Genomic DNA, 13,560 nt, shown 5'->3' with positions numbered 1-13,560 from the left:
CTGGATATTATCACTTCTGCTTTGCCCTGCCATTCCCTCTGGAGAAATTCTAACATGCTCTAGAACAGCTGGAAACAATGAAGAAGAAAAAGGAAAACTAGGATTTTAACCTATAAAGCTACAAAGGAATAAAATGTAGAAAATCAACCACCTTCCCTCACTGGAGGCCGCCCTGCATCACCACAGAATGAACCAGGCTGCCCAGTACAAATGACCACAGCACTCACCAATTCGTGATGGCAGTGTGAAAGTGCATCCAGAATTTCGTCCACGATTCGATCAGACAGGAAGGAGGCCACTGTCAACTTCACCTCACTATGTGAAAATCAAAAGCACAGAGTGGCATTTTAATTTGTGCAAGAGGGAAAAAGTCACCACCCTTGATGCTATGTTGATAAGGTCAAGTGTGATTCTATTTTTATCTTTGAAAATAGCATACAAGAATGTGTGAACAGGGCTAAGGATTTCCAAAAATCAGCCTTAAACACCGCCATAAACACACAGGTAATAGACTTTCTTTACCAATGTCAACCTGCCTCTGCAGTTTCAAAATTCGAGATTTAATGGTAGGAATGAAAAGCATCTGGATAAAGACAAACTTAATGGAAACCATATGTACCATGTAGTGAGAACAATTCATCCATTGACATAAATGAAAACAAACTTGGGCTGGAGTAAATTAAGAAAATATGGTCTGGTTGTGAAGCTTTGGTTATTTCTTTTATATGTATATCCCTCACCTTTTAAACAATTTTTTAACCAATCAAATGGTACCTTATTGAAATGCTTTGACTTGCCACTGTACTTTGAATAGTTAAAAATTCACTGTTCCCTTGCCTTTTATGAATAGAAGTTATCAAAATGTTTAGTTTTAGTGCCTCTTGCCTAACCTTAAAAGGATGCCCAGACAGGAAGTAGCAGCTTGTAGTTTTTACTAATAATAACTCAGCCACTGAGGTTTCCATCCGAGGGCTGGCATTTTAGTTATTTGGTATTCCCAAGAATTCAACTTCCACGTGTGTCTTCAGTCTAAATAACCCTACCTGGGCACACACGCACCAATGTGCATAAAAGCACAAATACATTGAAAGCAAATGTGCTGGAGAGATACATACCCACGTTTCAACATTGTCACATAATTTCACTCTGCTTTTGAAGTCAATAATACTAAAAATTTTTCATCAAGGAAAAGAGTTATCAAAATAAGATGATTTAATCTTAAAACTGAAGTTGAAAGTATATTTGTGTAACAGGGGAAAACCTTCCTAATTGAAAGGTGATCATTTGCATTGCATGTCTCTTCAGAAACATTTCTGATGGCAGAGCAGAGGGGAAGCACCAACTTTTTGATGCCAACAGTAAAAACTGTCCTGGGCTAAAGATAAAAGAATGTTTCTTTCATTCCTGTCTCTGAACCAAGGTCTCCCTAGCTGTTTGGTTTATCTAATACCCTATTATTCTCCAGAGGTGTCCACTGATAAGATTTACCCAGGTCGCTTATTAAAAATACAGATAACTCGGTCCCACCCCAAACCTCCAGAAGGCCTGGGAATTCAATGTTAACAAGTACTTCCTCTGATGCATTTAGGCATATTTGGGAATTTTGTTTCCTTCCAAGACTAGAGAGTCAGTAGTTTCTCTCTCTTTCCTACCCTCTGCCTCTCAGACTTTGGGAGGGATAATTTATTTCAAATTATAACATCAAAAAACAATTCTTAAAATGAAAACAATAGATACATGTATATGTATAACTGAATCACTTTGCTGTACACCTGAAACTAACACAGCTATCGTGTCTGACTCTTTGTGACCCCATGGACTATAGAGTCCATGGAGTTCTCCAGGCCAGAATACTAGAGTGGGTAGCCATTCCCTTCTCCAGGGGATCCTCCCAACCCAGGGATAGAACCCAGGTCTCTCACATTGCAGGCGGATTCTTTACCAGCTGAGCCACAAGGGAAGCCCAAGAATACTGGAGTGGGTAGCCTATCCCTTCTCCAGCGGATCTTCCCAACCCAGAAACTGAATCAGGGTCTCCTGCATTGCAGGTGGATTCTTTGCCAACTGAGCTATCAGGAAGCCCCCTAATCAAATATACTCCAATATAAAAGAAAAAACTTTAATTCAATTTTAATTGGAGGATAACTGGTTTACAATGTTGTTTAAGCTGTACAACAACGTGAATCAGCCATAAGCATGCATATATCTCCCTCCCTCTTGACCCTCCCTCCTACCACCCCCTAAAATAAATTTTTTTTAAAAAAGCAATTATTTTTCAATGCTTCAGGACCATTTTATTGTTTTGCTACTGGATGCTCTACTTCTTTCTTGACTGAATTTCCAATTTGTAAAATGTTTAAAAGGAAATGATGCAACTTAGTCTGCATGTGCATATTTTCTCCTATCACTACTCAGCATAAAGCATTATAAAAAGCCAAGGAGTTGGTGGACATACAACTGATACATTGAAGTGAGGAGTTCTGTACTGCTATTCACCTTTTAGAATTTGCCCATTTTTCAAGGGAAATGAGCATATTTGACAGAATCTGGTAGTCCAGGAAATGCTGAACATGATCTATTGGTAATTCAATCCACTATTATGAAAAAATGGTGGTCAACACTTTTTATTCTCAATATTTAAAGTGCTTCAATAAAAACTCTGAAACTAGAGGTCACAGAAATATGGACGCATACTTGGGCTAGAGTTCATAAAATCACTAATCAATGGAGCCTATAAACCCTCTGAAAGCCTTAATTTCTCAAGTCGTTCCAACTGTCTTACAATTCAGTTGAATAGGCATCAGGGTCTTTGTTTAAAAGACACACACACACACCCCACCCCCCCCACAGCTCCATCTTAGCCCTGAGACTGTCTAGTTACTGCAGAATTCCAAAACCCTCCAAGTTCTACAGTCTAGCTTTAAGGTTATTCACCTTCGACATCTACTTTGTGATAATTTTTTTTTTTTTTTGCATATTTTGGTTTTAACTCTCATTTTTCCTGCCAGCTGTCATTGAGTTACATTACATATCACCACCACTCTCAATTCTCCAGGTAGAAGCTGTTATTTTTGCTATATCTAATTATTCTTATCAAGATTTGGACGTGATTAAAGTGGGAAATTTTAAATGCTTCCGAATGTATTCACATTCTGATTTTCCAACTAGAAAATATAATGAGAATTACCTGAGCTGTATAATGTAATACTGGTGGTCATCTCAGAGTTCTTATGTAAAAATTCAGGGAAGTTTGCTGGCAACCAACACCTTCTAAATATTTATACCTTTTATCAATTTTATCAATTGATATCAAATTTTATCAAGCAGGAATCTATGTAAACACTCCAGAGCACCATTAGCACATGCACAGTATCACAGACCCACCAAAAGAAAACATGGTGACGTCACAGTGGGCCTCTTTGCCTACTTATGGGCTGTGCACGGTTCATAATATTATGGTGGTAGAAAGCAAACTGACCTCTGTCTTCAAAAGTTAGATTTATCAAGGTGAAAGATAAGCTTCAGGAGCAGGGGAAAAAAAAAAAAAAAAAAGGCTTACAAACATGCACCCCCTCTCTTAAAAAAATAAAAGTCTTAAAAAAGGATAGACAACTTTCTATTCCTCAGTAAGGCAGGCAGAGCTGCAGTCACCTAATTTTGGAAATGTATAAAACCGCACATTTATGCATGGCTATCTCTATATACAGTCACTGCCTCTTAGACACGCCTACATACATTCTGTATGAATAAAGCCAACAATGACACCCTTCACAGCTGCCTCAAAGGCATTCACAGACACTGCAGCGCCTCGGTTTATGAACATTTCAAACCTACCTAATTTTGTTAAGGATATCAATTCCAGACTGCTCCAACAGGACATTTTTAACAAAGGTACGTGGGATGGAAATCTTTTCAGTGCTGGCATGAATCAAGTCTTGTCGAATGTGGGCTTTTTTCATCACGTTGGGGCAAAGATTCTCGGCAGCATCAACCATGGACTCAAGCAACGCCTGCAATGCAGCATAAAGCGGAGAGAGAGAGAGATGAGGACACAGACCCGGAGGCGCCCGCCGTAAAACTGAAAGGTGGCTATATATGACGCCGAGCTCTCGGAGGGCAGGGTCACAACAGAGTCCCAGGGTGAGACTGGGGATTCAGAGCTGTCCCGGGATGACTTGTGACTGCTGGGTGATCACTGATCTCAGGCAATCACTTTAAATCAGACACTTGGCAGATCTGCCCAGGCTTCGTGCTGGCATCTGAAGTGTGATAGTGTGCTAGCTTTACTTAACGTAGAGGCATTCACAATTAAGATTTAGAAAGACACGTACACACCAATTTACCCCACACCAGACTGTCCTCCTGGGTATTAGCTAACAAAGTTACAGATGTCCCTGGAAAATATATCAAGTTTGAACTCCTGTGCAATTTCACAAATCACAAATCAGAAACCTCAAATCAGGGTGAATCATTTAATACCTCTATCAAAAGAGCAGTAGTAGCAAACCACTCTAAATACTGCTAATTTTCCTCTTTTAAAAGAAAAGCTTCAGTGTTAGGTAAAATTATAATTGCTATAAGATCAAAAAATGAATAATAATAAAAATTTTCATGAACACTTTATAAACATTAGTAATTATTACACTTAAAAACCTACTTAAATACCACTTCAGAGTTTTTAAAATGTTTCTGCACATTTTATCCTTCCAACATCTGTGAAGATGGGCAGAGAAGCTATTCATGTGATCACCATTTTATAGCTGAAGAATGTGAGCTAAGGGAAATGAAACGATTTGCATGAGATGGATAAAATGGCTGTTAAGTATGGAAAGGGCACGTGAGTTAGCGTCAGTCCTAAATTTGAATCCTAGCTGAGTGACACTGGACTAAGCTACTGATTTCTCAGTTTTACTTTACTCAACTATAAAATGGCAAAGAAAAAAGTTCTTGTCTCATAGGAGTTTTGAAGATTAAATGATATTACATATGTAAAGGGATCAGTATCATGTCTAGCATACAACAGAGGTTCAGTGTATCACAGATAATGCTATTAATCTGTTTTCAGAGATGCTAATTTTCATGATGAGATCTTGATTTTGAAAGTTAAGCTTGATCCCATTACTATTCCAGTATGAATGGGGCTAATGGAGCATCATTATGGAAATCCTAGTCTCTCTGCTCATACATTCACATGCAGAGCACAATCCCAACAGTAAAATCTCTCATGATACCATACGATGAGCAGGAGAGCAGCAGGATGTTTATAGAGATCTCGTGAAAAGCAGGAGAGGAGAGGTGGGAGGAAGTCACTTGAGAAATTTCCAAAAGCCACTTGTATGCTAACAGTGCTCTGTCCCTGTTAGAACTCTTGACTAATCACTGACTTAGTACATTATTCCAAGACAGCTACAAGTGATGCCAAATGAGTCAGTTTAAGACAAATCATTTTTCATCGTTGGCATTAAAATTAATATTCTGTTCCAGATGGAATCCTGCACTCCTGATAAGAACAACCACTGGTATCAATATGCCGTTTGCCTTCTATCATGTTCATTAACACAACCATGACTCTCTGAAAGGTCCCCCAGCATGATGATGCTATTCGGTTGGAATGAACTCCAGAGAAGAAGGCTGGCTTCCAATGCAGATCTTGACATGAATTTCTATGGAATATTGAGGGAGTAGCATTAAGTGAATAATCTTTGTTGATCTCTGCTTTCTCACCTACAAAATTATTTTCTAAGGTCTCTTTCTGCCCTACAAATCAACTGTCACATAACTTTGACCCTACAGAGAAGAAGGGTCTTGTCCTGGGCATCCAGTTCGACAGATATTTTGCAGTTAGTTCCCTACCACCACCTTTAGTCTCACATTGGCCAACAATATAATGTAGTACTTTATGCTCTACAAAGTAATTTCATCCACGATTTCCTTTGATCCACATAATAATCCTGTGGAGGGGGGCAGATTTTAGCAAACTCATTTTATAGATAAGAAAATCAGGGTTCGGAGACTTGCTCAAGGAACAAGTGATGTGGGGACTCGAGCCTTTTGTCTTCTACTTTTGTTTCCTCTTCCAGCCACCCTTTCCCAATGCCCTGCCCACTACCCACAGGAGTGTCCCCTCCTCTCTCTTCATTACCTACAATTTTCATCCCCTGCTCCCTTGAGTCAATGGTACCTAAAGGCAGGCATGGTGGACTTTCTAGTGACAAGCTAGTAGAAAGGGGAGAAAGAGGGACTTCCCTAGTAGCGCAGTGATTAAGAATCTGCCTTGCACTGCAGGAGACCTGCGTTCAATCCCTGGTCAGGGAACTAAGATACCACATGCCACAGAGCAACTAAGCCCAGGTGCCACAACTAGAGAGTCTATGCACCACAATGCAAGATCCTGCCTGACCCAAAGATCTCGTGTGCTGCAGTTAAGACCCAACACAGCCAAATAAATCAATAGAAAGCTTTAAAAAGAGGCGAGAGGGGAGGATCACAGGATAAATTTGTAATGCAGCCACTGACCACTTCTTTGTGTCCAACCCCCAGCTTAGGTGCTTAAACAGCATCTCCTTTCAAGTCCTGTGGCCTTCTGCACACCAAACTTATTCTTCAATATCCATAGCTTTACCTTTTCTTTCCTCGTGGAAATCTAATGCAGGCTTATGTTAAATTTTCTCACTTTCTCCACATTTCTTAACTTTTCTTACATATTCTCTATTTTGTTAGTCAATGTGCACTCCCTTCAGACAACTTGAATGAGCACACCCTGTATTTGAAATGCAACCATAAGATTTTATTTTGCCGGTATTTTCCCAAGATAAGGGTCTATATTTCTTAACTGTGAAAACAATTAATGGTATTTAGAAATCCTCTAGAATATCTGTAAAATAAACTAGGTTAATATCCTTTACATGGCAGTTACACTCAGATATTCTTGCAGTGAGCAAAGGACTAGCTGTCATTCGTTACAAGCAAATACAACTTCCACACTGAAGTGCTCTAGAATCTGTTTCTTTTGCACTGGAAAATATAAAATGTAGGAAAAAAAGAAAACTCAGAGAACTCTCCCAGCAAACTGAGTTAGTACTTGCCAAAGTGCAACCTACGCCCCTCAGGCCTCATTTCCTCAGTAAACCTGATATTCACCAGGGAAGTATTTCACAGTTGAAACCCTGGGGGAAATGAAGAATTTTCAAGGCCAAAACAAGCATTCTAAAAGTTAAGTCCAGAAGGGAAAAATAAGTTTCCTTATGTTAAAACATTCAGATCCTATTTATTCACCTAAGATTACTCTGGGAATAAATGTTAGGATCAAAAACAAGGGGTGGGGGGCAGGAGGAGAGCTGTCATTTAAAAATACCTAAAAGAGACCAGTTCAGAGAAAATATCACCTCTCTTCAAAGGAGGACTTTCTCCCCACTTCCTGCCTTTTTTCTCCTCCAGGAAGTTTGCTAAGAAAATTGGCTCTTCCGGTCGTTTCTTTGGCTTTTCTGAACTACTATTTTTTTCTGAAAGATGGCTCAAAGAGCTATTTGAAATTATTCTCATTCAGAATTCAAAATGTGTACCACTGGCCACGATACAGGGCTTCCCTGCTGGCTCAGATGGTAAAGAATCTGCTGCAATGTGGGAGACCCAGCTTGGATCCCTGGGTTGGGAAGATCCCCTGGAGAAGACACATGATGAGCGAATATTAAGGATAAAATCTCCCTAATTATGTTGACACCAAAACAGTTTTGCACAAGGAAGCTCGGTGCCAACAAGCTTAGAGCAAACAGTTAGTAGCAAACCCAGGCCACAAATCCGGGCCTGCTAGTCCCTTTTTTTTTTTTTAATTCACTATAGTAAACACATGCTTTTACAAAATAATCCATTCACTTTAGCTTTTGCTAGTATAACATTTTACTCAATTTCAGAAACAGAGAAAGGATTCTTTTTTTAACCAAGTAAAATATTGTACTACTAGTGAAATAAATAAGAATATAGTTGTTTAAGAAACTGAATATTGATTGTAGTAAAAATGCATTTTTCCCTACATAGTTTTAAGAAAATCAAGGTGCTAGAAAGCTTTATCAATAGACAAATGGGGATTATTTATTTGTAACATGATGTTCACTTGTCAGGTAAATTGAAAGGAAAAAAAAAGAAAATCACTGCCTACAGTCTGCTGAAAGTATCAAAAATTGAATGTGAACTCAGTGAAAAGGAAATTAATGAGTAACATTTAATTAAGATGCTGTGATGAGGATTTGCTTCCATTCATGCCAGAAGTCCCTGAAGGGAAGGGAACTTGCAACTCAAAACGACTGAAAGTAAACAAGGGAGTGGGGAATAGAAAAAGCAGGGCATTTGGGAGCCTGGGACCTCAGGGATAGTTGAGAATGAGAAGAGCAGGCAATGCCACATGCAGATAAGGAAGCTGTGACGAGCGGAGAACACTGGTGACAAAGACAAGGGGTCAGAAAGGTCAGCCTCAGAAAATGTGGGGAATGTCTATTTACAGAAAAATATTTTGAGTCTTAAAAATGTTATTATTTCAGGCTTTTAAAAATTCAAATGCCTTTTAGTTTAGACCTCTGCCTTCTACTCCCTCCCAAGAATGACTGGCAAGTCAGTTCCAACCATTCAGTGCACTGGGAAGGAAATGGGCCCAGGTTTCAAGGGATAACTCGTGGCTTAGACCAATTGAAATCGTGGCCCTTAGAAGCCATTTGATGGGCAACTTCGAGTTGCCGTGATTCGTGCTGATTTAAACGCCAGCCCATTCTTAGCATATAAGGAGTTCTTACCAGTACTTTAAAGGAAAAAATTAGGCAACAGATACAAATATGTAATTTACAAAAGAAGAAATACAAATGGATAATAAAATTATTGGATGTATTACTGGTTATTAAAGAAATCCAAAGGACAAAATGATATTTTTTACCCCATTACCCTAACAAATATTAAAAGGTTAACACACTTAGTAGTGGTGACATGTGACAAAACAAGCAGTTGGGTACACTAGCGGAGAACAGTTTGTGAATATACACAAATGTATAAAACGTGTGTACCATTTGACCTAGGAATGGATCAACGATACGAATCTATCCTAATAGGATTAATCAGAAATTAGAAAATAAATTTCGCTGGCTGTGAGATAATAGAAAATATATATTAGTCTCTACCCCCAGTTCCTGGCACAGAGCTCCTGAAACTCTAGTAATTTCCTAAGTGATAAGAACACTAGGAGATAAAAACTATCACACTAGTGATAAGAACACTAACAATATTTTGTTCTAATATTTGCACTCTGATCCTGGCTCCTGACACCAATGGAATTCCCTGGGTGGTGGGATGTCTTTTGTTCTATTGGGGTAACTCTGGGTAGCTCCTGGATAAGGACTGGTTACTGGAAAGACCAAGTTATGATTAGAAGCTTGGAATTTTCAGTCCCACCAGGGCTAAAAATGGAGTTAATGACAGACCATGTCTGCATGAAACTTCCCTAACAGTATGGGTTCAGAGCTTCTGTGTTGGTGAACACGTGGAGGTGCTGGGAGAGTGGTGCGCCCCAAGACAGCACGAAAGCCCCAAGTCCCTTCCTACACACCTTACCCTGAGCATTTCTTCCATCTGGCTGTTCATCTATATCTTCTATCATATCCTTTAATAAACTGGTAAACATAAATAAGTGTTTCCCTGAGTCTGGAAGCCACTCTAGCAAGTTAATGGACCTAGAGGTGAGGTTACAAGGACCTCGGATTTATCACCAATTGGTCAGGAGTTCGGTGACAACCTGGACTCCCAGTTGGCATCTGAAGTGGGGCGGGGGCAGTCTTGAGGGTCTGAGCCCTTAACCAGTGGGATCTCTAGGTAGATAGTGTCTGAATGCAGTTAAACAGTAGGACACCCGGCTGGATTGGGGAAAACACCCACACATCTGGTGACCAGAGGTGTCAAATGTGAGGGGTTCTGCATGAAGGGAAAGACACAGAGGAGGTTTGCCACTTTCCCAGGACACTGATATGTCTCTGCAATGAGACACCATACAGCCACTAAAATGATGAGTACTCACTAATCTAGAAGTGTCTTCCTGATATTGTACCAAATATAATAAAGTATGTGTAGTATGATCACATATATGTAAAATTGTATAGACACAGAATGTTTGGAAAGTCACCAAAATATTAAGAATAATGCTATCTCTGGGATTTCAAGTGATTTTTATTCTTTAAATGTTTCACAAAGTGTAGTTTCATTTTTTACAGTCAGAAGTAACTAAGCAACAGAGATGACTTTATTTTAAATGTGTAAGAAAGTATCCTTTTAACATATCTGATCCTTCATGGAGGATAAAACGAGTGCTATTAGGTAACAACTGACCTTGCCATTTCCTTCTCCAATGCATGAAAGTGAAAAGTGAACGTGAAGTCGCTCAGTCGTGTCCGCCCCTCAGCGACCCCATGGACTGCAGCCCACCAGGCTCCTCCAGAAAATCCCATGGATGGAGGAGCCTGGTGGGCTGCAGTCCATGGGGTCGCTGAGGGGCGGACACGACTGAGCGACTTCACTTTCACGCATTGAAGAAGGAAATGGCAACCCACTCCAGTGTTCTTGCCTGGAGGATCCCAGGGACGGGGGAGCCTGGTGGGCTGCCGTCTATGGGGTGGCACAGAGTCGGACACAACTGAAGTGACTTAGCAGCAGCAGACCTGCTAGAACTCTGTACCATCCAACCAGTTGTTTTCCTACCCCTTTTTCTTTGCTCAGAATGTATTCACAATAACCACCATCAAAGAAAATAAAAATAACACTCAAGAGTCTCTGCATTATGTGCACAGAAAGACAGCGACTTAAATGCCTAAGTAATCTATAACATTCTGTGCTAATTATAAACAGAGTAATTAGCATGTTGCAAAGTTATGATTAAGTTGCATATCAAATCCAAGTTACAGCAATTGTGTTCTCAGAAGAAAATGGACCAAATAAACACAGAAATTTAGACAAGGTCTTTATATGGCATCCTTGAACAGGCAGGCTGGAAATGATGAAATTTTTTGAAAATGAAATGTTGCTGCTCTAGGTGTTTCTTGAAGTTCCCTTAAGAAGACACTGGCCTTACATTACTCTCTCCACTTAAATTTCAGAGGCTGTTTTTTCAGTCTCTGAGCCTATAAACAAGTCTCTGCTACTTCCGGTGCCTTGTTATTCATTCTAAATCCCTTTCCTAATCTTTCAAGCAGCTCTTTGCAAAGACTATTATCTAGTTACCTAGTGGTAACCTTTCCATACAAGCAGCAATTTGGTGCTATAAGCATAGCACCTGTCATCTCTCCCAGTCTCTAAATCAAACGTAACAACAGAAGATTTTTTTTTCATGAATCAGACTTCTCTTTCTAAGCAGAAATCAATCATTCTCCTATCAGTGGCAACCTGTCATATGTGAAATACAGTTAGAGATTTACCATCAAAAACAAAATTGAATATGATAGGTTTTACTTGATCTTATTATGCAAAAAAGTTATTCCAAAAATTATAAATGAAGCTAGAAAAGACACAGTATTCAACTTCACTACACATACATCTACAAAATATAGGGTAGCACGGTACAAAATGCTATCATGCACACTTAAGGCATAAAAATGTCACTTTGCAAAATAACAGAAACCACAAACCTTGAGTTGTTCATCAACAACTCTTGTAACTTCTCCGGCCATTGATTCCAGGGTCTCCTGAATTGGACTGGATAACAAACCACTGGCTCCCGCCCAAGATACACTACCAACATGGTATAAATTTGGTAACAGCTGTAAGAAAAATAAAAGTAACATCTCCATAATTAAATAATGATTTAAATAAGCACCAAAGTCATTGCAGAGTTAGTAAAAAGGGTGAAGAAATACTAGGGATAATCTAAGATAGTCTTGATGTAAGACCCTTTACACAGATCGGAACAGGTCCACCTTTGAGAGCAAAGGAATAGTACCCTACCTGTTTGTGCCTTAATGTCTTCATCTGGGGTGTGAGAGCATCTGACTAATCCACAGTTTTCTTCCTACTCATAAAATTCAATGATTGTGTGGTTCAAATAGAAGAGCCTGGACCAGATCCCAGGCTTTCTGATTCCCAGTTAGTCCTTTCTCTATGAAGTCACAGTTGGGGAAAAAATTCTAAGTTGAAAGAAGCTTCCTTCTACAAGTGACAGAAGGGAGTGTCATGCTATCAGCTTGGCAGTATACCACCAAGGAGTTGTTACTCATTGAAACTCCTGCCACCTTCCTGAGGTTACGCAGGACTTGATTACACCGTTTGTGAGTCACAGCACCCCCTGCTGTAAATTCTATACAGCCGGCCATCTGTATCAGAGGCTGTAGAACCCCTGGATACAGAGGCCCATCTGGGCTATGCCATTTTACATATAAAGGACTTGAGCATCCACAGATTTTGGTATCTGCAAGAGGTCCTGGCAGCAATACCCTGCAGATTCCGAGGGACGAATGTATTTTGATTATTAGTAACTAGCATGGGGGTACAGAAAGGAGGCGAAGATTAACTCAGCTCACTTTGCCACTTGTTAGTAACCTTGAAACTGAGTAGAAAGGTAAAGCAAGTTAGAAGTAGCTTCTAAAACTGAAGTTTAAAAGTCTTTTTCATTACAGAAGACTCTCACGTAGCCAGAAGTGAAACTCACCGTTTTAGAGTTCTTGGCATCCTGCATGAGTCTTTCTGCTGATTTTAAATCTTCCTGGACAGCATCTCCCTCACAGCTTCGTAAGGAGTTGAGATGATCTTGTACTTTCACACACATTCTGTCAATCATCTGCTCCACACCATAAAAATGACAGCAAGCACCCCAGTCAGCACAGCCAATATTCAGACAGAAGGAAACACAGAATGAACAAGGATGAAAACGTCTCCTAACTGGAAGCTTTGAGAAGGCAGCTTATAGCAATTATTAATTTGTCTGTTTCTACAAGAAACCTCTGGCAACATTAACTCCAGATAAATGTTTATGGCATTGTGGTCCCCTTTCCTGCCTTAGGAAATGCAGCATGTAAAACAAAACTGAACATTTCTTGATGATTCAGAATCTCATACTACTCAGTGACTTTTTTGCTTGATAGTAACTCTCCTTTATTAATTTTTATTGAGTACCCTCTACAAGTCAAACATGGTGTTCAGCATTGAAAAAACAGAAAAAGGAGATGTACAATTCTGAGACAGTTGAGATGACAAAATGATGCCCACAGCCAGTTGGTCCCAGTATTACGGAAATCGAAACATCCCTGGAAATTTAATTTTTTAAATTAGTTCAATTATATCATATGATTTTCCACCATAAAAGCATAAGCTGAAGTTTGATTATATTAACATAGGCAATAATAAAGTTAATAACATCTAGTTTCTATCACTTTAAGGTCCTTCTCCCAGGTTAATTACATCTGAATCACTTTCAGTTGTTTCATGGATTTAACCATAAAACCCAAAGGGAAGTGGCAGCTAAATACTGTGGACAAAAACTAGTACAGAAGGGTAAGATTATACTCTATGATATTTGTATGCATAGAGACAAACATGAACAAA

General features: G+C 39.4%; 1 protein-coding gene across 9 annotated transcripts in view; it reads right to left on the bottom strand.

Annotated features, from left to right (window-relative positions):
- The window catches only part of CARMIL1 (capping protein regulator and myosin 1 linker 1), a 321,864-nt gene that overhangs the window by 50,578 nt on the left and 257,726 nt on the right, over positions 1-13,560 (bottom strand). For all 9 annotated transcript variants that reach the window (XM_055570803.1, XM_055570804.1, XM_055570809.1 and 6 more), the window contains 4 exons: positions 12,668-12,796; positions 11,652-11,783; positions 3,835-4,010; positions 228-315 (listed from right to left, as the gene is read on the bottom strand). In XM_055570803.1, coding sequence (XP_055426778.1) covers positions 228-315; positions 3,835-4,010; positions 11,652-11,783; positions 12,668-12,796 — 525 coding nt within the window. The remainder of the gene's footprint in view (positions 1-227; positions 316-3,834; positions 4,011-11,651; positions 11,784-12,667; positions 12,797-13,560) is intronic.

The sequence above is a fragment of the Bubalus kerabau genome, chromosome 3, assembly GCF_029407905.1.
Source record: "Bubalus kerabau isolate K-KA32 ecotype Philippines breed swamp buffalo chromosome 3, PCC_UOA_SB_1v2, whole genome shotgun sequence".
NCBI classification, from domain to species: Eukaryota; Metazoa; Chordata; class Mammalia; order Artiodactyla; family Bovidae; genus Bubalus; species Bubalus kerabau.
The sequence above is the reverse complement of the archived record's forward strand: the minus strand, read 5'-3'. Positions and strand labels throughout refer to the sequence as shown.